The 26,260-nt window shown below is 38.5% G+C and overlaps 2 protein-coding genes and 1 pseudogene across 4 annotated transcripts in view; 2 read left to right on the top strand and 1 right to left on the bottom strand.

Moving 5' to 3' along the window:
• The window catches only part of ETFDH (electron transfer flavoprotein dehydrogenase), a 38,078-nt gene extending 26,054 nt beyond the window's left edge, over window positions 1-12,024 (top strand). The window contains exons 9-13 of the mRNA XM_008000121.3: window positions 1,045-1,188; window positions 5,722-5,890; window positions 8,814-8,996; window positions 9,258-9,479; window positions 11,018-12,024. Of these exons, the coding sequence (XP_007998312.1) occupies window positions 1,045-1,188; window positions 5,722-5,890; window positions 8,814-8,996; window positions 9,258-9,479; window positions 11,018-11,181 (882 nt within the window). The 3' untranslated portion in view covers window positions 11,182-12,024. The remainder of the gene's footprint in view (window positions 1-1,044; window positions 1,189-5,721; window positions 5,891-8,813; window positions 8,997-9,257; window positions 9,480-11,017) is intronic.
• PPID (peptidylprolyl isomerase D) lies at window positions 1,113-25,768 on the bottom strand. 3 transcript variants are annotated; one of them, XM_073017693.1, is made up of 10 exons: window positions 25,569-25,760; window positions 23,728-23,868; window positions 21,898-22,004; window positions 19,719-19,907; window positions 18,255-18,377; window positions 17,990-18,096; window positions 15,765-15,906; window positions 13,386-13,472; window positions 13,252-13,294; window positions 1,113-1,219 (listed from the first exon to the last, which is right to left on the bottom strand). In XM_073017693.1, the coding sequence occupies exons 1-10, from the start codon at window positions 25,651-25,653 to the stop codon at window positions 1,185-1,187; spliced, it is 1,059 nt and encodes a 352-aa protein (XP_072873794.1). In that variant the 5' UTR covers window positions 25,654-25,760; the 3' UTR covers window positions 1,113-1,184. The 3 variants fall into 3 exon arrangements, with proteins under 3 accessions (XP_072873794.1, XP_007998308.2, XP_007998311.1); XM_008000117.3 differs by lacking the exon at window positions 1,113-1,219 and adding an exon at window positions 11,765-12,447 and having other exon boundaries at window positions 25,569-25,768; XM_008000120.3 differs by lacking the exons at window positions 1,113-1,219; window positions 18,255-18,377 and adding an exon at window positions 11,765-12,447.
• Window positions 3,039-3,243, top strand: LOC119624123 (small nucleolar RNA U3; annotated as a pseudogene).
• Window positions 25,769-26,260: the final 492 nt, after the last annotated feature.

The following is a 26,260-nucleotide window of genomic DNA, read 5'->3' on the forward strand; positions in this document are numbered from 1 at the left end:
ACATAAATTTCATAATAACGCTGAAATAGGTATATCTTTATTTTACAGATGAGAAAACTGAAGTCCAAATAAGTTAAACAACTTACCCATATACACCCATTAAATAACCGGCAGAAATGCCTGACCTTGTCTGACCTCAAATTCCATTTCCACTGTGGCATGCTACCACTGACAATGAAATTAGCACTAAGTTTGAACTTAAAACTTTTAAAAAATACAAGCAGTTTCTCCTTTTCTGGCCTCCTGCACATCGTTGCAGTAAATTACATATTGAACATTACCAAGAATGGAAAAATTAGTTTCTGTACCTTGCAACTGGTAGCAGCTTTATAGTTTAGTGTCATGATTAGACCTCCATATGATACACTGTTAAATTTATATGTTATTAGTGTTTTTTGACCCCCTAGTCAAATGTTCATCCCATCACCTTTGGATATTTATGCCTGACTTAATTGTATCAAAGGAAAAAGATGTGGTCAATTTTAACACTTTGGTAAAGCTTTATAAAATGTAACCTTCTATATTTATTTTCCTCTTTTTCTCTTAAGTGTAATTTACATCCTTTTTCTTTATTTTTGCCTCAGTTGTACTATAGTATAGATTATTAGTTTATTTCAAGTTGGTATTAATGTATAATAAATCATTACAGCTGCTTTCATAGAAACATAATCTGAGATGCTTACCTACAGATACTGTTCTAATTTGGTTTTTTGTTGTTTTTCATTTTTATTTTCTAATCTCATGATAGATTCTGTTTTTCTAATTTGGACTTCGAGTTCCAGAGCATAAGAATTTGTTAATATGTTCTAAATTTTCATAATTTTGATGATAATAAACACATGCTATCCTTTTCTTTACCATTTCTTTTCCAAACAGATTTTATACAATTTTTAATTTACATTTGCATTACTGCACATAGTGCTCCAAATACTTTTGAGTACAAGAAATTTAACATACATGTTTTCTGATAAACATTGCTCACATTTTCACTTGATTTAATTTGAAATAAAAATGCCTAATTTAATATAAATGTAAATTTTTAAGGTTGGTCTAGACTATCAGAATCCATACCTGAGTCCATTTAGAGAATTCCAGAGGTGGAAACACCATCCTAGCATTCGGCCAACCTTGGAAGGTGGAAAAAGGATTGCATACGGAGCCAGAGCTCTCAATGAAGGTGGCTTTCAGGTAACTCTTCCAACTTTTATTTTCCTTATTTCTGTATTGTAAATTCAGAATTGAACATATAATGTAACAAATTTAGATAAAGAATAAAAACAATATCGAAATAAGTAAAGTATGTAGCATTTATAAATAAACTGTGTCACACAGTACTTCAGAATTACACCATGAATTTAGTTTTAAGAATATATTAGGCTGGGTACAGTGACTCATGCTTGTAATCCCAGCACTTTGGAAGGCCGAGCTGGGCAGGCTGCCTGGGCAACATGGCGAAACCCCATCTCTACAAAAAATAGAAAGATTAGCCAGGCGTGGTGATGAGCGCCTGTGGTCCCAGCTACTCAGGAGGCTGAGGCAGGAGAATCAACCTCCAACCTGGGAGGTGGAGGTTGCAGTGAGCCAAGATTGTGCCATCCAGCCTGAGCAGCAGAATGAGACTCCATCTCAAAAACAAAAACAAAAACAAAAAATAATATATTGATCTCTAGAGATAAATTCATGGACATTTTGTTTGTCAGTTGTTTTTACCATAAATTTAAAACTGTAATCCATAATATTTCTCTTTATTCCTTAACTGCCAGGAAACTCAAAGGCAAATTTAGTTTTCAGCAAACAAAATTCATTCATTCCAACTACCTAGTAACATTCATGCCTTTTAGATTACCTCTGTTAAGCTTTTACCTTAATTGTCCTATTTTTATATACATTCAAAATCTTCTCAAATATAATGTATTCATTATGTATTAAACAGTGAAATAACACCTAGTAGCTAATTGTCATAAAAGCTGTTAATACTGTTGGTAGAAATGTTATCGGACAGGTAAGATGATCTAAAAATCTGCTGTAAAGCTTGTACCAAATTATTTGGAGCAAGTTCCTTAACTTTTCTGGTCTTAAGAGATCATCTGTAAAATAAAGATGATCCCTCTGTCTCTAATATTCTAGGAATCTAGGACTATCTTAGAAATTGGATTTTTAAAAAAATTATTATAAAAGTAACAGATAATAGGAAAATTTAGGGAGGGAAAATTGACTTATCTTCTTTTTTTTTTTTTTGAGGCGGAGTCTTGCTCTATCACCCAGGCTGGAGTGCAGTGGCACGATGATCTCGGCTCACTGCAACCTCCGCCTCCCAGGTTCACACCATTCTCCTTTCTCAGCCTCCTGAGTAGCTGGGACTACAGGCGCTCACCACCATGCCTGGCTCATTTTTTTGTATTTTTAGTAGAGATGGGGTTTCACCGTGTTAGCCAGGATGGTCTCGAGCTCATGACCTCGTGATCCGCCCGCCTCAGCCTCCCAAAGTGCTGGGATTACAGGTGTGAGCCACCGCGTCCAGCCTTTACTTATCTTTAAAAGTGAGTTTCTAAATACTTTATTACTGTAATAGTATTTCATAAACTCAAAACCATAGCTACATTAGAAACATAATCACTAGAATCTTAAAATATTGCTGTCCCCAAAGTCTGTCATGAGATTACTTCTCATGAGATTGTTTTTGTTTCTAGGGTAGCAATTCCTTTGGTAGAAATATGTATTGAATTACATAACTGTATTCAAGCCTATTAAACTTTTTAAAATAATGTCCATAATAGTTACTGTCACCCTAACCCTACTCTGTAATTTATAAAGGTTTCAGTATATTCAATAGTACACACAGATTTTTATTGAAAACCATTTACCTTGTGTACTTAAGCATGTCAAACATGTCAAATGATTTTCAAATTGACAGGAGGGAATGACTCTTCCCTCCCCCCACAACACACACCCACACACTTTTCACCTGAATTTTCTAATTTCATTTGCCAGAGATTCAGAAAGTTATTTTCAGTTACGGTCTTGAAGACCTTAAGAGGCAACAACGACTATAAGGGATGGTTTCAGTAGTTCAATATCAGAGAAGTTCCTCTGAAGGTGTAGCAAGCACCAGAAACCACCAGGAGAGTGCAGTATTCCCTCCCGCCCGCTCTCGATGTTGCTTTGCTCAGCTGCCATTGGCATTGATGATTGTTTTTCCCTTCCTTAGGGAGAGTGGGAGGGAAAGGATGCAGTCTGAGTGGCTCCCATTTAGGCAAAGAAAAAGAAGAGGCAACAATTTGAAACATTCAGTTTTGTTTATTTTGAGCTAACAAATACTGTCTAGCTTTTTTCTCCTTCAGCTGACTATACCAAAACTCATATTCCCCTAGTGGGTTTCTAATTACTTGTAGCCCTAATGAATGTCCCAAACGAGGTGCATAGCTGCCAGTAACCCAGCCCACCCAAGGTAGGATCCTCCTAGAACTTAAAAACATACATTTTCCTTGGGCATAATATTTTTATTCTTAGGATTTAAACACCTATTTTGGAAGAACTTGAACTCATAGTTTATATCCTTTTATTTCACATTCTTCTGGTTCTTGAATCAAACTTGGTGTCAACAAAGCCACAGCCTTATTTGAGAAAAGCATTGTCATCATCTAAGTCCCTAATCTTTATCTGTTTTCAGCTAGTAGCACTCCAGATAGCACCTCCTCCCCATTGTCTGCTCTGTGGTCCTGATTTAATGCTCTTTTATCTAAGTGGTCCTAATACTGAGTTTGGTCTGAGAACCACAGTCATAAATTCATTCCCCACATATACTGTGAAAGGACCTGATCCATCTCTCTTATCAGCATTCCTTCTGCCCCTAGTTTTGCTTTTCACCACCGTTCCCTCACAGAATTGTATCATTGATGAGAGTTGTGGCGACAGAGTGCTCACCATGTCTCTTTTGCAGTTGATGTCAATAGTTTTGTTAACCCCCACCTCTGAGTCCCTCTTAATACCATCAGCCAAATGTACCACTCAGCATTTTCTCAACAAAGACCCCATGGCTTACTTTAAGAAGTCCTCATAGAAGCAAAAAATACAGAATGTGGAAAGAACAGCGCTGCTTGGCTCTCTTCAAACTATAAGAGTACATTTTCTCATGCAAACCATCTATAGTTCAGTTGCTATATTGTGGGGTACATATAGACTTTTATTGTCTAAACTGAAAAATATCCCACTCTTTATTACTTTTTTTTTTTTTTATCAGAAATGTATACTAAGGTCCAAAGAATTGTCTTTATTTAGTTTTGGAAATTCAGCTTGTCCTTAATCAGAATCTATTGTTTAGGGTGGTAGCTAGTTGCAGTGGTGCCATGATTAGAGCATAGGTTTATATCCCTAGCTGTCAAAGTAAAACAAAGAGGGTGTATAGTATCCTTTGTAAGTCTTGTATTACCCCGAATGCATGTAAAAGCAAATCACAGTTTTTTTATATGCTCTTTGAAATTTTCAGGCCCACTTAATTTTGGGGGAAGAGAGGATACAATGTGATATTTCCATACATGTGTATAATGTTTAATGATCAAATCAGAGTAATTAGTATATCCATCACCTCAAACCTTTATCATTTCTTTGTGTTGGTAATATTTAAAATCTTTTCTTCTAGCTATTTGAAAAAATCATAAATTATTCTTTATTATAGTCACTCTACAGTGCTATAGAACAGAACTTATTCCTCCTATCTAGCTGTATTTCTGAATCCATTAACCACTCTCTCTGTATCCCGCCCCCATCCCCATCATCCCTTTCTACCCTTCCCATCCTCTAGTAGCCACTGTTCTACTCTCCACTTCCGTAAGATCAACTTTTTAAGTTTCCATATATGAGTGAGAACATAGGATGTTTATCTTTCTGTGGTTGACTGACTTAACATAATGTCTTCCAGGATCATCCATGTTGTCACAGATGACAATATTTCATTCGTTCTTCCAGCTGAATAGTATTCCATTGTGTATATATATATACCATCTTTTGATCCATTCATCTGTTGATGGACATTTAGTTTGATTCCGTATCTTGGCAGTTATTGTGAATAGTGCTGCAATAAATATGAGAGTGCAGATATCTCTTCCACATATTGACTTGCTTTCTTTTGGATATATACCCAATAGTGGGATTGCTGGGTCATATGGTAGTTCTATTTGTAGCTTTTTTAGGAACCTCTATACTGTTTTCCTTAATGGTTGTACTAATTGACATTCCCACCAACAATGTGTGAGTTTTCCCCACATCCTCACCAGAATATTTTTTGTCTTTTTGATAGTAGCCATTCTAACTAGGGTGAAATGATATCTCATTGTGGTTTTGATTTGCAAGCAAATCACAATTTAGATAACAGCATTCAGGTTTAGAGAATATTTTAACTATGACATGGATATGTATAAATAAAACATTCTATTTAAAACATATTGATGCTTCAGTCCTAAGTCTGTCCCATGTAGATTAGTTATGAGGAGGAAAAAAGAAAAACTCTCACAGAAAAATAGTAATAGTCCTAATGCTCACTCTTAGGGCAGGAAGAAGAAAACTGCCCTTGCTCTGTTTTATTCCTTTGCTCAATTCATTTTCATGTATTTAGTTTTCAACTTTTCCCTACAGTTCTAGAAGACTTTAAGACTGATTTGGAGTATTCTGTTGTGCTTGTTTAATTTGAGCTAACAAATGTATTCTGAATCTTTCTTTCCTCAGTCTATACCAAAACTCACCTTTCCTGGTGGTTTACTAATTGGTTGTAGTCCTGGTTTTATGAATGTTCCCAAAATCAAAGGTACTCACACAGCAATGAAAAGTGGAATTTTAGCAGCAGAATCTATTTTTAATCAACTAACTAGTGAAAATCTCCAATCAAAGACAATAGGTAAGAAATTCCAGTGTAAAGCAGAAAAAAGAAAATTGCTGGGTTACTTGTATTTCAATTGACATTAAAAGATTTGTATTGCATCTGTCACTTTAGAAGTATTAAGAAGCATGCTATGCAAAGAAAACTACATGACCTATTCTCAGTAATTACAGTCAGTGATTTTTTACTACAATGTTCTGTTTTATTCACATCAAAAAAGTAAAAAAGTAAGAGTGGTAGCCGGGCACGGTGTCTCACACCTGTAATCCCAGCACTTTGGTAGGCTGAGGCAGATGGATCACCTGAAGTCAGGAGCTCAAGACCAGCCTGGCCCACATGGTGAAACCCCGTCTCTACTAAAAATAGAAAAAAATTAGCTGGGTGTGGTGGCAGGTGCCTGTAATCCCAGCTACTTGGGAGGCTGAGGCAGGAGAATCGCTTGAACCTGGGAGGTAGAGGTTGCAGTGAGCTGAGATCATGCCATTGCACTCCAGCCTGGGCAACAAGAGCAAAACTCCATCCCCCCCACACAAAAAAGAAGTACCAGTAGTGTCCCACATAGTTAGAAACTATTACAAATATGAAAGTACTGCATTTATATTGCACACATATTTATATTGCATACATGTAATGTACACAATTAAGATACCTCCCAAATACTAAAGTATCAATAGAACACCTTTGCAGAAGGCAGAATTAGCTACCTATTCTTCAGCAAGCTTTGTAAGTATAGGTATATGACTCTTCTGCTGTGGTGGAGAGAAACAGCCAGCACTTATACCTCAGTAAACCTTTAACCTAAAAAGACCCTTTACCAACTCCAGCCACACTGGCTTCTTTACAGTTCCCGGAATATGCCAAGCACTCCCACCTAATGGTCTTTGGTCACGGCTGGCTCCTTTGTTCTCTTTGCCTTTGTTTAAGTAGCACTCACAGTGGCTCTGCCTTGACCACACCAATTAACGCACAACACACAGCACATACCCACCCAGTTCCCTCTGAATGGCCTTTTCTAGCACATTTTCCACCTTTTGGTACATTGTATTATTTACTTATTTATCAACTTTTGTCTTCTGCCACTTGGATGAAAACTCCAAGAGACTAGGGGTGTTGCTTAGTGTGAATCCTAAACACCTGGCACACAGTAGCGACTCCATAGATACTTGATAAATGAGTCTTATTTCTTAGAATCCCCAGTATATGTTCCTCTAGTTAGAGATATGTAACCAGGTTATGCCTTCAAATCTTTGTAGGAATGGAGGCCTAGCATGGGGAGATGAAGTGGAAAACAGAAAGGGCAAAGGGCACTTCAGGGAGAATGGAATAGCCAATGGAGTGCAGGGACTGGGTGGAAGTTTTTTTCTGATTTTCTTGTCAAGTATCATTCCTTGTTGGACCACCAGCCATACTTGAACTGTATCATGTGCATATAGTACCACACATAGATAATACTGGAGCCAGTATATCACCAAAGACTAGATTGAGGGTTAAAGCCTAGAGAAAAGGGGAGTGGAGTCAGAACAGGAAACAATAACTGGAAAAAGAAGTTATGTGGAATCCACCAAAGGCCGTAAGGGAACCAATTTGTCCTCTGAAATATTAAGTGCATGCACTGAGTTTTCTCTATGAAGTGGTGGGTTTTTGTTTTTAGAGACAGGTTCTCGCTCTGTTCCCCAAGCTGGAGTGCAGTGGTGCAATCCTCGGTCTCTGCAATCTCAAATTCCTTGGCTCCAGCCGCCCTCCCACTTTGGCCTCCCAAGTAGCTGGAAATTACAGGCTAGGGCCACTGTGCCCAGTTCTGTCTCTTCTTCTAAGGATACCAGTCATATTGGATTAGAGACCCACTGTACTGTAGTGGACTTCATCTTAACTAATTATATCTACAGCCACTACTAAGGTCACAGTCTAAGGTACTGGAGGTTAGGACTTCAAAACCTATTTTTGGGGGGACATATTTCAACCCATAGCAGGTAGAAATAGTTTTGAGTTGTAAATTATGAAATTTTTTCACTGTTACAGGTAGCATGAACTTTTTATTTTTTGTTGTTTTTTTTTTTTTTTTTGGAGACGGAGTCTCGCTCTGTCGCCCGGGCTGGAGTACAGTGGCCGGATCTCAGCTCACTGCAAGCTCTGCCTCCTGGATTTACGCCATTCTCCTGCCTCAGCCTCCCAAGTAACTGGGACTACAGGCGCCCGCCACCTCGCCCGGCTAGTTTTTTTGTATTTTTAGTAGAGACGGGGTTTCACCGTGTTAGCCAGGATGGTCTCGATCTCCTGACCTCGTGATCCACCCGTCTTGGCCTCCCAAAGTGCTGGGATTACAGGCTTGAGCCACCGTGCCCGGCATGAACTTTTTATCTTAAAGCTTCTCAGTTTCACTAAAATTTTAAACTAATTTTCCATGCTACCAATATAAGAAATCAAATGCCTTACTGCCTATTAATAACATCTATATCTAATGGTTGTCTTTTTGGAAGATGCCAACATTTATACATGAGAGTCTTCAGTGTGGACCATGTTTTTAAAAATTACTGAAGATTCACCATCAGCCAGGTGCGGTGGCTCATGCCTGTGATCCCAGCACTTTGGGAGGCCAAGGCAGGCATATCACTTGAGCTCAGGAGTTCAAGACCAGCCTGGGCAACATGGCAAAACCCTCTTTCTACCAAAAATACAAAAATTAGCAGGGCATGGTGGCATGTGCCCCTAGTCCCACCTACTCAGGAGGCTAAGGTGGGAGGATGACTTGAATCTGGGAGGTGGAGGTTGCAGTGAGCCATGATCACGCCGCTGTACTGCAACCTGCGTGACAGAGCAAGACCCTGTCTCAAAAAAAAAAAAAAAAAATTCACTCATCAGGTAACAAAGTAGCAAAATACTTTAGCATATTTTATGCACATTTGGGCAGTTTCACACTAACATTTCATGTTTTTAATAAAAGGACTCCATGTAACTGAATATGAAGACAATTTGAAGAACTCCTGGGTATGGAAAGAGCTATATTCTGTTAGAAATATAAGACCGTCTTGCCACGGAGTACTGGGTGTATATGGAGGGATGATTTACACTGGTATCTTTTACTGGATATTGAGAGGAATGGAGCCATGGACTCTGAAACATAAAGGTAATTCAAATGAGAGTATGAGTAACATGATCATTAAAAAATCATGAATGGGATCCATTAATTTGACAAAGTGATCGTTTTAATGTTTTAAACTTGCTTGGAGAAATTATAAATTTAGTATCTAAGAACAGTATATTATTACTTGAGGGCTAGTCGTATTTCTTTGGTGTAATAACATTTTGAAGTTTTTATACAAATAGGCTTAAGAAAAAGTACTTCAAAATTATATTTTGTTAAGCATTTCCCTCAAAATTGTTGAAGGTTCTGACTTTGAACGGCTCAAGCCAGCCAAGGATTGTACACCTATTGAGTATCCAAAACCCGATGGACAGATCAGTTTTGACCTCTTGTCATCTGTGGCTCTGAGTGGTACTAATCATGAACATGACCAGCCGGCACATTTAACCTTAAGGGATGACAGTATACCTGTAAATAGAAATCTGTCGATATATGATGGGCCCGAGCAGCGATTCTGTCCTGCAGGTAATAATTTCCATCTATTCCTAAATATTTGCTTTAAACATTTTAGTAATGTGATTCTGTTCTTTTAAAAAATGATTTCTGTATCTCCTTCCATTGCTTAGAAATTGTAAATGACTTCCTCTAGCTTCCTTTAGGAAACTTACACTTTTAACTACTGGTTTTGTTAAGCCTAGTTCAGATGACATTTCTCAAAAAAAAAAAAAAAGCCCTTTGTGTACGCTCAGACTAAGATGAAGATTCTTGAAGATGAAATACCTCTCTTTGCATGTTCATGTGACTATTTAAAGTCATTTCTGTACGTATGGGCAGCTCATCTGTACGTATTTGGGTGCGTGTGCTAGAATAACACGTCATGGTTACGTTCAGTCCAAGAAATGCTCTGAAACTTTAAATTCACCATGAATATTCTTTTAGTGCTGAGCTTTCAACTGAAATTACAATAGTAGGAACCAGGTCTCAAATGACATGTAGAACAAAATAGTACTCAGATACTTGAAAACTAGTACATTCACAAAAGAAGCTATAGTGTGACTTGGTCTTTTGACTTTTGTCATTACAGTGGGTTTTAAAGTCCCTGAGGTTACTAAGGACTGGATCTAATTTGGTTTTTTAGCTGTACCATCAGGCTCCTCTTACCCCCAGGCACCCACGGTCTGAAAATAAAATTCCAGAAACAAGTAATTCTCGAGTCTTAAATTGTGCATGTTAAGTTTTAAATTGCGTACCATTCTGGCTTGTCCCACCCTGGATGTGAATTATCCCTTTGTCCAGCATATTCACGCATAACATTCGTTATGTCACTTGGTAACCGTCTCAGTTATCATCAGATTGACTGTCACAGTATCATGCTTCTGTCCAGTAACTCTTACTTAAAAATGTCCCCACAACGCAAGAGTAGTGATGCTGACAATTCAGAGATGCCATGAAGTGCGTCCTTTAAGTGAAAAGGAGAAAGTTCTCTATAGAGAAAAAAATCCTATGCTGAGGTTGCTAAGGTCTACAGTAAGACTGTATCTTCTGTGAAAGAGGAAAAAGAAATCTGTACATTTTGCTGTTGGACCTCGAAATGTAGAAGTTATGGCCAGAGTGTGGCAAGTGCTTCCTTAAGATGGAAAAGGCATCACATTTGTGGGTGAAAATACAGAACAGAAATGTGTTCTGAACGACAGCGTTAAGTTGGGTACTACCTGAGGTTTCAGGCGTCTACTGGGGATCTTGGAACTTGTCCTCTGTGGAGAGAGGACAACTGTGAATAAGGGAGGACTTCGAGGTTGTCTGGAACTCAAACACTGAGTGTGGAGTACCCCGATAGTGCGACAACTCAGCCGAATACTGCTGTACCTCCTTTTATTATGTACATGTAATTTCTACTCACATCAACAGCAATGCACCAAGGTCTTCATAATACTCTCTATGGGTCAGCATTCAGAAAGCAACCTTTAAGGTTTCTGTGGCTACTCTTTCTTTAAATTTCTACTTTTGAATTTAAAACACTTTTAAAGTTAGGCACGTCAATATTATTTATTTTTACTTTTCAGGAGTTTATGAATTTGTACCTGTGGAACAAGGTGATGGATTTCGGTTACAGATAAATGCTCAGAACTGTGTGCACTGTAAAACATGTGATATTAAAGATCCAAGTCAGAATATTAACTGGGTAGTACCTGAAGGTGGAGGAGGACCTGCTTACAATGGAATGTAAACTGCAGCTAACCAGTTTCTTTAAAGTATGGCAAGCTAACTTTAAAATGTTGAGACTAACAGATGTCAGAATGTCTTTCTGCATAGTACTGAACAGAATATACACAGAATGATTATGAAATAAAAATTTTATACTATATCTAAGATTGTCCCATAAAAAAATTATGAGTATTTCTTTTAAATAAACTTTATAAGAATGCAGCATCTTCCTACCTCTTCAGTTCTTCAGAGATTCAGTACCTAGAGCAAAATTCACTACTGGACTTGACCTTTAACTTGCCAAAGTGAAGTATTCAAATATAAAAATGAATATATATTCTAGACCAAAGTTTTATTGAAACACAGTCATACCCATTGGTTACACATTGTCTATAGCTGATTTTGAGTTACAACCACAGAGTTGGTGGGTATGACAGATTACATGGTCCACAAAGCCTAAAAACTTTATGATCTGGCCCTTGCAGAAAAAGTATGCCCATCCCTGAACAAGTTTGTGTGTCTGTGTGCGTGTGTGTATTATCTATAAGTATGAAAACTTAGCATCAGCCAACCATAGATACATCAAAGAATTGAAGGAAACAATATACAAACTAAACTGTCATCTCTTTATTCAATAAGATGTGTCTTTACAACACCATTATTCTTTATGAATAATGCAGATAACCATTTTAAAAAACATTTTACTTGGTCGGGCACAGTGGCTCACACCTGTAATCCCAGCACTTTGTGGAGGCCAAGGCAGGGGCAGATCATGAGGTCAGGAGTTCAGGACCAGAGTGACATGACCAATATGGTGAAACCCCATCTCTACTAAAAATACAAAAATTAGCCGGGCGTGGTGGCATATGCTTGTAATCCCAGCTACTTGGGAAGCTGAGGCAGGAGAATCACTTGAACCCGGGAGGCAGAGGATGCAGTGAGCCGAGATCGCACCACTGCACTCCAGCCTGGGTGACAGAGCAAGACTCCATCTCAAAGAAACAAACAAAACCACTTTACTGACTGTATTGTGACACGTTTATTAAGCATGAACCCCTATCAGTACTCCTAAACTGTAAACAATAAGGAACTAAGGTGTCAAAAGAAACACATTAGGGATCATATTAATAGACAAAAACCTTTACATTTTCTTATTGCATTTACACAATCAACACACAATAAGCAAAACTGAATCTTTTCTAAGCAAACATTTTTGCATATACTGCCTTCTCTTTATCTTTCTGTGCCTTTATCTTTTGTTTGACTTTCAGCAGTTCTGCCTGGATAGCTGTAAAATAAATATGCAGTGTGAGTTATTTCTCAAAATATCCAAAAAATTATGGTGACTAACGAACTGTTTTAATGTTAACTACCCCTTGAAAAAACTTCTCCATAAAGTAAGCCCTAGTAACAGAAAATCTGAGCAATCTCACAAACAACCGAAATGAAACGTAATTTTAGAGGACTGTCAACTGAGAGAACTCAAGCACATCAAGACTTGCCTTCTCCCTCTACATTAGGGAACAGTAACTGCTTCCCTTGTTTCATTTTAGTAATAAGAGACCAAAGACATTCTGTAATATCCAGATCTAGTGTCACTATTCATAGTTGGTTTATTTGAAAAACAAGCTTATTTTTGTCATAGTTTCCTAAAACATATAACCAGTACTTCAGTACTAAGGTTATGGCTACATTCAGCTTGAAGAATGGTCCCAAATGTTAAATTTACCATGAATACTGTGTCTTACGATGCTGAGCTCTCGACTAGAATAACCAGAATAGGAACAGAGTCTCAAAGGATACCATAAGACAAACAGTATTTAGACATATAAAAAACTACAGAGATGATAACTTGAAGAATAAATAATGTGAAAAACTAGTATATTCTTGAGCGGGAGTAGAATGTAAGCTCTTTGAGGACAGGGACTTTGACTGTCTTGTTCATTGCTGTATGATAACGCCTGGCCCAACAGCAGGCATTCTGTAATATCTTTTGAACAAACATCTAAAATCTGGCAAAGTGAACAATGGTTCCTGAGGATAAATTTTTAAATAACAAAACTAACTTTCACTACAAAAGCTGCCAACTTACCTTTATCTTCTGGTGCTATCTCCTGTGCTTTCTTAAGATCAGCCTTTAATTGGAAAAAAACATTTAAGTTAGGTGTATGATTTATAGAGGCAGTTGTCTATTTTTAAAAATTAAACATTTGGAACAAAATTTACCAATGCTTGATCATATTCTTTTAATCCTTGCCATCCTTGAGCTCTGCGGTACAATGCTTTGGTATTTGATGGGTCTATTTCAAGAGCCTACAAAAAAGTATAAAGCTAGTATTTGTATCAAAGTATTACGTATTAAGCTTATATGCCAGATTTCAATTCATTGCCTATCAACCCCAAACCCATCCTTCACTGCTCTGTGAAAATGGAGCTGAAACCTGCAAATAGCTCTCCTCTGCCAGTGGGCAGTAAGTTTTGTCAGCAGAGGGCACTGAATGGACATGGGGGAGAAAGATATTTCTCTACCAGTTTCCAGTATGCTCCCCACACTGTGGTTTCAATCTCCCAAATAGGCCTGAACTAACTTATGAGAGAAAATCATTTTGAAGAAAAATTTTTATATACTTTTCACTTGAATTATAAGTTTTTTAGGAACATTAATAACTTAATAACTCTTAAGTTATAAACTCTTAAGTTTTTTTTTTAAAGACAAGGTCTCACTCTGTGGCCCTGGCTGGAGTGCAGTGGCCTGATCACAGCTCACTGCTGCCTCAACCTCGCAAGCTCAAGTGCTGCTCCCACCTCAGCCTCCGAGTGGCTAAAACTACAGGTACGTGCCATCACACCAGGTTAATTTTTTTTTTTTTTTTTTTTTTTTTTTTTTTTTTTAGAGACAGGGTTTCACCATGTTGCTCAGGCTGGTTTCAAACTCCTGGGATCAAGCAATCTGCCCACTGTGGCCTCCCTAAGTGCTGGAATTACAAGCATGAACCACCATACCCAACCTAGGTTTTTTCTTACAAAAGGTCTTTTAACCTAAGAGACGTTATGCATCAGGTCTCTCCCCTAGAACAAATATTTTAAAATTATCTTTTGTTTATGTAACATCTTTTAACGGCCCATACTTAGATTTTATTATCTGCCTCACAGGTCAAAAAGAGATCCGGGCTGGCACAGAGGCTTTTAACTGTAATCCCAGCACTGTAGGAGGCCAAGGTGGGTGGACAGCTTGAACCCAGGAGTTAAGAGACCAGCCTGGGCAACATGGCGAAAACCCATCTCTACAAAAAATTTAAAAATCAGCGGGGTATGGTGACGAGTGCCTGTAGTCCCAGCTCCTTAGGAGGCTGAGGTGGGAGGATCACCCGAGCCCAGGAGGTTGAGGCTGCAGTGAACTTTGATTGCACCACTACACTCCAGCATAGGTGACAGAGCAAAACAAACAAACAAGAAACCCAGAGGGAAGACCCATCCTTTCTTTTGATAAGTTTTTTCCTCTGTTGTATGCTCCCTTCTAAATATATTCCTATCCCTTATTTCATCTACCCTACCAAATTAGGATCTCATTTTAGTTCTACTTGCTCTGAGCATAGCTTGTCTAGGTACATGGCTTAATATGTAAAATTCTTAAAATGTTTCATTTGGAAAACTTTTCAAACTGCACAACAGGGAAGAGAGTCATAATTGCTCTATTTGAGGAAGGTAAAACTGCCACCTTTCTAGCTTTATCAGTTAGCATACCTGGATGGTCCTCCTAAAGATAAATGACCTGTTCCAATAGAACCCATTCTCCATACACAAGTCCTGATGAACCTAAATTGAAACTGAATCACTTATTTAAGCTTCTTGAGGGTATGGATCTTTTAATTAAAATAACTCGTCTCTGTTAGGTGCTTAAAATGTGCCACGCACTACACTAAATGCCTTACATTATGTTATATAACTTTCTATAACGACTCCATGGTGGCTCACACCTGTAATCCCAGCACTTTGGGAGGCTGAGGCAGGTGGATCACCTGAGATCAGGAGATTGAGACCAGCCTGGCCAACATGGTGAAACCCTGTCTCTACTAAAAATACAAAAATTATCTGGGCATGGTGGCATGCGCCTATAATCCCAGCTACTCGGGAGGATGAGACAGGAGAATAACTTGAACCTGGGAGGCAGAGGTTGCAGTGAGCGGAGACTGCACCACTGCACTCCAGCCTGGGTGACAGAGTAAGACTCTGTCTCCAAAAAAAAAAAAAAAAAGAAGAAGAAAAAAAGCCACGCCTGACTGACTCCATAACCCACATTCTTAATCATTCCTAACTTTGTCTTCCAATGCCTAACACATAATAGGTGCTCTTAAGTAAATACATGAGCTGATATATGTGCTTCGAGAAAAAAAGGCAAGGATCTTCATGGCTGTTGAGTGACAGTTATAAGCAAAATGAATGCAGAGAAAGAATTGAGGGTCCAAAATATTTAGAAACAAAATGTTTTCTTAAGCCTCAATAGGTCCTATGCAATAAGATATATTAATATATATAAAAATTGCTACTATTCAAACTAAGTCTTAATCCAACTTACTCAAAAAGTTCAAGATTAAACAGACTTACCTCCAAACAACTGTCAATTGCTCCCTGCCAATTTGACATCTTCAGTTTACAAGCACCAATATTCAGTACACAGCTTAAAGCTATAGGTTGCAGCTTGGCTCTATCTGCTGTCTCAATAACAGCCTTTGAACTGTCCACGTATCTGTAGAGCGCATTAATAAAAGCAGTATGAAAGGCCACATAAACAGGAATTACTCTTCTTCTGTATGTCCAGAAGTGTTATGTCATTTCTGATATAAAAAGCTCTAAAAATGCTATTAATAATCTTAATGATCACACTTTTAAAAATTTTTCTTAAGAAGGCTTAAAAAAAATTATTTTTGTTCCAACTTTTTCCCCCAAAGTGTTCAAAGAGGCCAATGTAAGACCAATTCCCAAATCTAATTATGCACTAGTAACACTTTTCTATTTTTGAAGCTCAGGTCTCCACTATGTACTTTCCAACATAATTATGTTTGGAACCAGGATTCTCATAATAGGAGAAGGGAATTCAATAGGGGAAAGATGAAGGAGAACTCTATTGCGTTGATTTTGCATTGTCCCTGAAAAGGGCCCAGAAACTGAGCACACTTGGCCCCCAGAATTTGGTTTCTAAAGCTTCCTTTCTCTGAAAGAAATCAGAGGTCCTTGGAAAAACTGCCGGATCAGATCTGAAAGCAAGGCAAGATGAGCTTAGCACATCTTGTGCAAAAAAGCAAGCAAGTGCTCACAGACTAATAGGAACATGCCAAAGGAAAGGGGCCTTCCACTGAACAAATCTGGAACCCTTTGGGCATGAAAAAGAATGACAGTAATAGTGTACTGACAAACAGAACTGAAAACTACCCATAAGATATCCTCTAGTCCCTGCTACTTGGGAGGTTGAGGAGGGAGGATTGCTTGGGCCCAAAAGTTCCAGACCAGCCTGGGCAATATAAGGAGGCCTTGTTTCTATAAAAAGAAAAAAAAAGAAAAAAAAATATCCATAGGTCTACAGTGATACTTAAAAAATACACAGGAGGCTCTTGCAAACAGAAGAATGCTAGTTAGTAACTGTACGATGATAAAATTAGAAGATCAGTATAATAACAGATTCAGGCATGGACTTTCAATGATGCCAAGATCCACTGGGTGAAAGGTTGCTAGGGACTAGATATTCACACAATTTCACAGTACGACCTCAGACTACATAACAAATGCTTCTGGCTGACACTACTTTAACCACATGTGTGAACTCAAACAGGCCAAAGGGAAATGTGTCTTCAGGATGTGATATCATAGGTGATACAAAACAACACCTAAGTCTCTTTGCCAAAATATTACACCTCAAACTAATCTTAAGGAAACAAACACATACAGATGGAAGTCTATAAAAACAACTGACTTGGAATCCACAAAAACGCAAATGAATAAAAAACCAGGGGAGGTAGGAAACATAAGTAACTAAAGAGATACTATCACTAAATACAACATATAATCTTAGTTTGGCCCCAGGATTTTTCTAAAAAATTGAAACAACTGGGGACGCTGGAATATGGATTACTTTTTTATTTTTTATTTGAGACAGAATCTCACTCTGTCGCCCAGGCTGGAGTGCAGTGGCATAATCTCAGCTTGCTGCAACCTCCACCTCCCAGGTTCAAGTCATTCTTGTGCCTCAGCCTCCTGAGTAGCTAGGATTACAGGTGTGCACCACCATGCCCAGCTAATTTTTGTACTTTTAGTAGAGACGGGATTTCACCATATTGGGCAGGCTGGTCTCCAACTCCTGACCTCAGGTGATCCACCCACCTTGGCCTCCCAAAGTGCTGGGATTATAGGTGTGAGCCACCATGCCCAGCCTAAATATGGATTGATATTACCTATCAATATTACTTTGGGGTGTTTTAATGGTATTGAACTTATGTAGAATGTCTTTGTTTCTTAGGAAATACATGCTGAAATACTTAGGGTAAAGTATCACAGTATCAACAACTTCCTATTAAAACAGTTCTGTAAAAACATAAACAGCAAAAGTTAAAAATTGGTGAATGTAAGTAAAACATATGAATAATTATGTACTACTCTTTCAACTTGTCTTTTGAAATTTCTCAAAATAAGCTGAGGGGAAAAAAAGGAAATGCAACTATTTCAATACAACTCCTTATTCAACAAGTAATTTGAAAAAATACAATGAGCAATTCTTAATTTTAGTTTATAATTCAATTTATAATTTCTTAAAAATAATTTGATAGAAATAATATTACCTTAAAACTTTTGCATATTTTTTAATGGCCATCTCCCAGTTCTGGGATTTGAAAAAAGTATTTCCAATATTTTTTAAGTCTTCTGTTATTAATAAAATTTTATCTACCTGTATAAAAAAATACAAAAATGTTGGATTTTAGTAAGTAATATAGATTAATGCTAGATTCTATCATATGAGAGACTGGAACAAAAGCTCAAACTTTTAGTACTAAATATTTTCACTTACTAAAGTAATTAAAGTTTGACTAATCTGAAAGTACTCACGTCTTTTAAATCTACATCCGCATCCTCAGGGAAATCTGGATGACTGTCGTCAGAGCCATCTTTTGGGAATATTCCCCAGTCATCTCCTTCCTTCAATTCTCCACATTCTGCAATAATGCACAACTGTAAAAATAACCCTAAATTGTAGAAGTGCACTATCGTAATAATGAGAGAGAAGTTATACAGCTGAAGTCAGCGCAACACTGTCCACAGATTTCTGTGAGGAGGCTCATTTATTTACTATAATGCTGTTTTATACATTCCAACTAATATGACAATGTTACATTTACATAAGCGTTTTACTGCTACTTAGGAGCTCAATAAACACAGAATAAATTGGCAATTTTATCACCGTCTATGTAAGTGGCATCAGGTGGGGCATAAGCTTCCGGTTTACTACTATTCTCGTCACATACTGAGCGACAGCCTACCTCTTAGAAGTAACTGAGCTTCCAACTCCCACTCACCACTCACAACCCTGTCACTTAGGCTGGGTAGTAATACGGTCATTTGGGGGTTTTTTCTTTTTCTTTTTTCTTTTTTAAGAGACAGCTTCTCACTATGTTGCCAAAGCTGGTTTCCAACTCCTGGTCTCAAGTGATCCTCCCACCTCAGCCTCCCAAAGTGCTGGGATTACAAGCATGAGCTATCATGCCCAGCCAATATTAAGGTCATTTTGATTCACAGACATTAAGTACACAAGGGTCTTCAGAGATAATCTAGTCTAAACCCATAAGTAATTCAGACAGGAGAAAACAGGTGTGGAAAAGTTAAGTAACGAGGTCAAGGCCATGACTCTAGTTAATGCTACAATCCAGACAAGATTTTAGGTTTATTATCCTCATGCTGCTATGCACTACTATACATACCAACTCAAAAGTTTTGCAGGTATAAGAAGACTTAACGTAAACTAGCAAAGATAACCAAAAGAAAGTTGAAATAATAAAAATCTCCTTTAAGACTACCCTAATTGTCTTTCCCATTGTAGAAAAGTTAAAAAAAAAACAAAAACAAAAAAAACTGGCAGATCCAGGCTCCTATACCCAAAATTATTATAACATTTTTCCAGCTAATAATCACTGATCCTTTTACTTACATTTCTTTAATATAGCAACTAATAGGCTGGGCACGGTGGCTCATGCCTGTAATCCCGGCACTTTGGGAGGCTGAGGTGGGTGGATCACAAGGTCAGGAGTTCGAGACCAGCCTGACCAACATGGTGAAACCCCGTCTCTATTACAAATACAAAAAAAATTAGCCGGGTGTGGTAGCGTGCACCTGCAATCCCTGCTACTCTGGAGGCTGAGGCAGGAGAATAGGTTAAACCCAGGAGGCAGAGGCTGCAGTGAGCTGAGACTACACCACTGCACTCCAGCCTGGAACAGAGCAAGACTCTATCTCAAAAAAAAAAAAAAAGATAGCAACTAAGATAATAAGTGCATTTCACTGTAACTTTTTACTTACTTTAGCAGGTTTTTCACCTTTCACTTCCACATTTTCCAATATCCTTGTCACTCCTATTCCTTTAACTACTTGGCCAAACACCACATGTTTCCCATCCAAATGAGGAGTTGGAACTGTTGTGATAAAAAACTGAGAACCATTTGTGTTGCGGCCTGCGTTTGCCATGCTCAGTAAACCCTCCCGATCATGCTGTAGAAATAAAAATCATTAAAAGAAAACCAAGGTTAGATGTGTTCTTTCTGAATCGTGTGTTAGTCTGAACTGTTCTTTTACTGAACATAAAACTGGGGTGCACTATACTACCATTTAGATCAAATTGTACTTTCTTTTACTTTTCACTTATAACATTTTTAATTACTTTTTTTTATAAACTGCAACCTTTAATTCACAAAACATAGGGCACTTAATCACTTTTTATTAAAAAACCTTATCAAAGTAAATAGGTAACAGAAACAATAGTCTGGGGGAAGCTTATTTCTAAACCGGCCATGAGAAGACACTTATACTTCACCTTTAAAACAAAGATGCAGCATTATGAAACTCTTGTCATATATTTTGCCCTTTTTATGATGAATGCTCTTTTTTTCTGGGAAGATCGGAACAGTCTTCCAAATTCACAAATATGCCTACAGTATGAGTCTTCCTTTACGTATCAATAAACTGGGAACAGTAATGGGATATTGAATTTACCCAAGACATTCAGTTTGATACTTTCCTAATCTCAAAAGAATCCAAATCATACAGGATTTGGATTAGGTTTTCATCCCAGATGAATCAACTCTTCAGAGAGTGCTCAAAAGAAACTACTGCATGCATCCTGAAATCAAAATTCTACCTTTGCATAACACTGTCAAAGCATCTATGAAACCCAATTTCAGAACCTTTTCACTTTATCTCCTAGGCTTTCTAAATGTATCCCTTGTTGGTGCATGCACCGTAACTCTCATGTTATATAATGTCTCCTGACACCCCTCCACCCCACCAAAATGCCTTTTACTCCCCTCAATCTAAATCAAATTCAGATTTTAAGGCCACCAAGTTTATAGAAAGCAAGAACCATATGCCTTGTCTATAGGCCCCTTTTCTCTGTATCAACCTGATCGTCACATAACCTTTAGTTTTCATCCTTCTGGTAGCTTCCTTTGGTACAACAGTAACTAGAACTTTATTTCCTCAACGTGTCTTCCCTCACCCACGTCCCTTTTTAAATTCTGCATCAATACTACGGTTCCTGCCTAACCAAATTTCAGCCATGTTGCCACCTTGCAAGACCCAGTCTGCACAGCCTATGTAGCCAGTCATTCCTCCTCAATGACTTCCATAATAATTCAGACTGCATTAATCACATCTTTCTCCTACAGTATACAGACAGTATGTATTAGCAATGTCATACAAGCAAGGTTATTCAATCAATTTAGCATTTATTTATATACTATCATCCTCCAGTAGTTCCATGTATCTTAATCTTGTCTCTGAGGTAGGATTATAAATTCCTTGACATCAAGGCCTTTCATTTTTATAAACTTTTGGCGCCAGTGATAGTGCTGCACATAGAATTGCAGTCTCAATAGACACTGGCAGGAAGACTGATGACATTTTTTCAAATTATCCTAATAACCTTGCTCATATTCCTTATTTCCAAAAATACCACTTTACTTTTGTACTTACATGTCCATTCTTATAACTTGAATGATATAATATACCCCCATTACATCTTGGGACAACGAAGATAAGAAGGCACAGGCACCACTAAAGTCCTTTAGGAAGTTGGACATTTAACTACATCTGCTATTGTGCAAATCCCCTGACATCCTGGATATTAGTGATGGTTTTGTTGCTCTTCAAATTCAAGGATAAAGATGCACAAGTTACCATCCTTCCAACAACGAAAACATTTTTCCTGGAAACAATTTTGCCAGATGCTGGTCGCATGTAAAAACTCATTGGCTTAACTGAAGCATATAAAAACTGGATCACAATGAAATAATGCTAAATAAAATCTTTACTGCATGAAAACTTTTCCATATTAAAGAACCGTTATTTACAAAAGTGATTCCTTTTACAAGAAATGGGAGAATCTAAGCACACTTGAGACATTTTTTGGTGTCTTAATCCAACAAGTATTCCAGATATATAATGATATTTTTATCAGCAATAACATGCATGTTCTCTACTTTACCTTATAATGGAAATTTTCATCTTCAAATTTTTCACCATAAATACTTTCTCCACCTGTCCCATTCTGATTTGAGAAGTCTCCACCCTGAATCATAAATTTCTTAATAACTACAAAAAAGGAAAATGGCTATTAGTGACTGAGACGTGGATGCCTTTAGCAATGCTTGTGTGTAACACAACTTTCTAGTGCACGACTCTAGTCATGTCACTCTCCTGTCTGCCCTTCCCCACCCGTCCCCGCAATTTCAAATGGGTCACGCTTTTCACCATCTGAATCCAACCTACTTTCACTGCCTGATCCCCGCTAACATTCAGAAAATCGGTTCAAATGATACCTCCCCTATAAAACTGTCACTGAAATCCCAAAGCTCTATGTCCTAATTTTTCTCCCACAGTATCTTGACTCTGCCTACATAACATACGGCATTATGATCTGCCCCTTCCAGCAAACAATGATGTCCTCAAGTACACCAACTCTATTGTTTTACATCCTCGTAACTATGTGCATGTAAACATATTAGTTACTCAACAATGTCTGCTGAATAAAGACCAATTATTCCCAGTAGATTTGTTCTGCCCTAATGGAAAATTTTCAGCAAATATATCACTTTGTGTCAAAGGTTACCAAGACTGCTTTCATGTTCAGAGAACCCTAGAGCTCACACAAATCAGTATTTGGTTGGATCACAGTGGTAACGATACACAGTGAAATGATGAGGGCGAAGACACAGGCTGAATCTGGAAAAATCCATGTGCAGGCTTCCTTATGCTTTCTCCCTCCCATGAAGTGCCACAGAACACACACTTCCCCCAGCAACAAAAATGCAGCAACATGTACACAGTATCTCTGCCTAGGAAAGCCAATTAGACACTCAGCACCCAAGGTATTTATTGGGCACACTCTACCTAATATGTACCAAAATTCCAGACTCCCCAAAAGAAAGCACACGTTCATGTTTGTACAAATAGACTAGGCAGAGTAAATCACCCTTACTATTTAGGAAATGGCTCAAGTGTCAAGTTCCCCAACTCCAACCAAGTGCTACTCTTGCAGGCAGACCTTTCTAAGGATAGCAGTCTCACGCTTGCTATGTTAAATATTTTCTGCATGTAGTTTATTAGCATATTTTGAGTTTTTATTAAACATGAAAGTAAACAGTATAAATACTTTTTAAAAAGTTAATTTTTTCTTAATAAATTGTTTAAAAAAACATTGCTCATGTGATTATTGCTTATTTGCCTATTTATTACACTAATATTTACTGAGTTCCTACTCAATAACTATACTAGACGCTGAAAACAAAATGGTGAAAACATACAGTTCTTGAACCCATAGAGCCTGCCGTCTATTAGGAGAGCCATTATCACTAAACAAAAGTATGATTCATTATCAAGTGTGATAAGCAGTAGAAAAGGGCATATTTTGACCACATTATCACCCATGTGCCCAAAACACTGAATCTTCAAATCTGCTGCCTTCCCAAGCACTCATGCCCCAAAATTACGCATAACTTTTTGGTCACCAGGCAATGAAGCTACCTAAGGTCGGTTGACGATGGCCTTCCTTTCTCCATCAAATCATCTTAGAGTGAAGGAGAATGAGAAGATGGGTAAAGCTGGGGGAGTCCATTTCTCTATAGATAAACCTTAGTACCATGAGTAATTCCACCTCGCACAGCCTAACCTTTAAGAAACTGAGTTACTGCCTCAAACGGGGAAGCTAATAGTACTTTTGGAGCTTCACTTCCTACTTAGCGTTTTCTTCCCTAACTCCTAAAGAACAGGACTTGTCTATATGAAGAATAAGAAGATTCAGAAAATTTACACATACTTCGATGAAAAGGGCATCCTTTGAAATGGAGAGGTTTCCCAGTCGTGGGTCCAATGCCTTTTTCTCCTGTACACAGTGCACGAAAATTTTCCGCAGTTTTGGGTACAATATCTGCAAACAATTCTAAGACAATTCGACCAACTAAAAGAAAAGAAAATCTTTTCAGTATGCAAAACAACCAAGTAGGCAAATGATAAAAAGGTTGGTATAATTATGGTAGCAGATCAATCATGAATTACCAAGTTCCCTTTTATTGTAATTTTTCTTCTTTGCAATTTCAAGAACACAACACATTGTTACTAACTATAGTCATTATGTTATACAATAGATCTCTTGAATTTATTCCCCCCTTCTAACTGAAATTAGGTCCCTTGTGATCACCATCTACCCAACCCCTGAAATCCATCATTCCATTCTCCACTTCAAGGTCAGCTTTTTAGAAACCACATGTAAGTAAGATCATGCAGTTACTTGTCTTCCTGTGCCCAGCTTATTTCATGTAACATAATGTCCTCCACATTAATTCACATTGTCAAAAGTGACAAGATTTCATTATTTTTTATGGGTGACTAGTACTCCATTATGCACATATACCACATTAAAAAAAATCCATCTGTAGATGGAAACCTACTTTGATTCCATTATCTTGGCTATCATGAATAATGTTATAATAGTGCAGATACCTCTTTGACATACAAACTTCATTTCCTTTGAATATACTTACTAGTAGAATTAGTGAATCTTATTGTCATTTTTCTAATATTCAAACTTAGTCTACCTACTGTCATGTATGTATGTAAACAGATTTGAAACATCATACCAAGGATCATAACCAATTATAGTAGTCAAAAGATTAGCACCATGTAAGAGATATCATTCAATACAAATAGTTTTAAATCCTGAATAATTTCTTCAAGAGGTACTGAGAATCTCCAATCACCAAGCAACCAACAGGAGAAAATTAAACAGTCTTTGGATGGGTGAACTGGCCACGTGTTATGTACACCTGCAGCCTTTGTGCTCTGAGCAAACTGCCTCGTGCAGCCTCTGAAGCAAAAGCTGTAAAAGTTCCTCCTCTAGACAGCACGTAAGACAGGTGAGAATAAACCTAGCCCTAGCTAGTTGCAACAAACTGAATGTACGTGTAAACGTGTGTGTGTCCTGTACACGAATTCAAATACACTGCCTGGCCAGCAATTCTAACATGTTCCAGAACAAGGCCAATCCAGTTACAAAGCAACACGCTCCCTAATTCACCAGGCCTTAGGAACTTCTGAGCGGCTATGTAACCTAGGCAACACCGTCACTACGTTGAGCGCATTTTCCCAATGGCAAATTAAGAGAAAATGCTGGCCCATCTGAATGGACCTCTAAGTTAAGAATCAGTAATAAAGCAAAGGCAATAAGCAAACAAGTCCCTTTAACGTATAAATAATACAGCACGTGCTGATATATTATCTCATGTGGCAAATATAGTTTCCTGGGGCCCCGCAGACGCATATCCCAGGATATGCTTTCTGAACTGTCCCACTGCAAACATAAAATAATCTTATTTCATGCTAACTTGGTAGTGCAGAGGTAGCATGGAAGTGTAACCAAATCAGGAGAGGTAAACCTAAAGGACGCCACAATCCTGAACTAGAAATTTCCAGAAACTTCCGCACGACCGATGGCATTGATACAAAGGCGCTGGATCGATCTAGCCCTAGATGCCCGGGCTTGCTCCGGCGGACCAGTCTAGGCAGCCACCGGCCGGAGCCGCCTTCCACCCTTGGAGTCCCCCAAATCCAGGGAACCCCCGCCTCCTCGGGGCTTTTCTGCCAATATCAGACTCCGCTCACCTCGCTCCCCTCCGATGTCCACGTCAAAGAAGACTCGAGGGTTACTGGGGTTAGAAGGCTTGACTTGGGGGGACGGATGCGACATCTCGACTTGCAGACGCGTTTGGACGCAGGATCCGCACACCTCGTGGCCGCCCGGCACCTCAAACTCCAGAGCGCTTGTCTCCGCCGGAGACTAGCAGCGACGCTGACCGGCCACTTCCGGCGCGAGACCGGAAGCCATGGTCTGACTTCCGACACCGCCCCGCTCCCCCGCGCGGTGTTTCAAAGCGCGTGAGCGACTCCGTAGCGAGAACCGCGTACCCTGCGCCACCTCTTCCTGGCTTCTCACTTCGTGGAAGTTACGGTCCCAATTCCCATTTTTCTTCTCGCTTGTGTTTCGTTGTCTTTCCTACCATCGTGGCGTGGAGAGCTTTGGAGTCAGCCCCATGCTAGCGTCAGCTCTGCCACCAACTTGGGTGTGATTTCTCAGAAACTCAGTTTGCTCGTCTGGAAAAAGAGAATAAAAACGCTGACCTCGGAAGGTCGTTTTGAGGATTAAAGACGTGAATCAGTGCAATGCCTGGCACAAACTGGTGGTACCCAACCAATAGGAGCCTTATTATTGCCATGTCGTTGCAATTTGATGTTCACATTACAATGTAAGTGATAAGGATTAGACTAAACGCTCCAAACAGCTAAAGCCGAGAGGC

The sequence above is a fragment of the Chlorocebus sabaeus genome, chromosome 7, assembly GCF_047675955.1.
Source record: "Chlorocebus sabaeus isolate Y175 chromosome 7, mChlSab1.0.hap1, whole genome shotgun sequence".
Lineage (NCBI taxonomy): Eukaryota > Metazoa > Chordata > Mammalia > Primates > Cercopithecidae > Chlorocebus > Chlorocebus sabaeus.

Excerpts from the sequence above, each read along its gene's own strand:
- PPID (XM_008000117.3), bottom strand. The coding sequence starts at position 25,653 with ATGTCGCATCCGTCCCCCCAAGTCAAGCCTTCTAACCCCAGTAACCCT. Across the intron at positions 19,908-21,897 it reads ATGAAAATTTCCATTATAAG|CATGATCGGGAGGGTTTACT; the intron begins GTAAAGTAGAGA and ends TTATTTCTACAG. Across the intron at positions 13,295-13,385 it reads AAGAATATGATCAAGCATTG|GCTGATCTTAAGAAAGCACA; the intron begins GTAAATTTTGTT and ends TTCCAATTAAAG.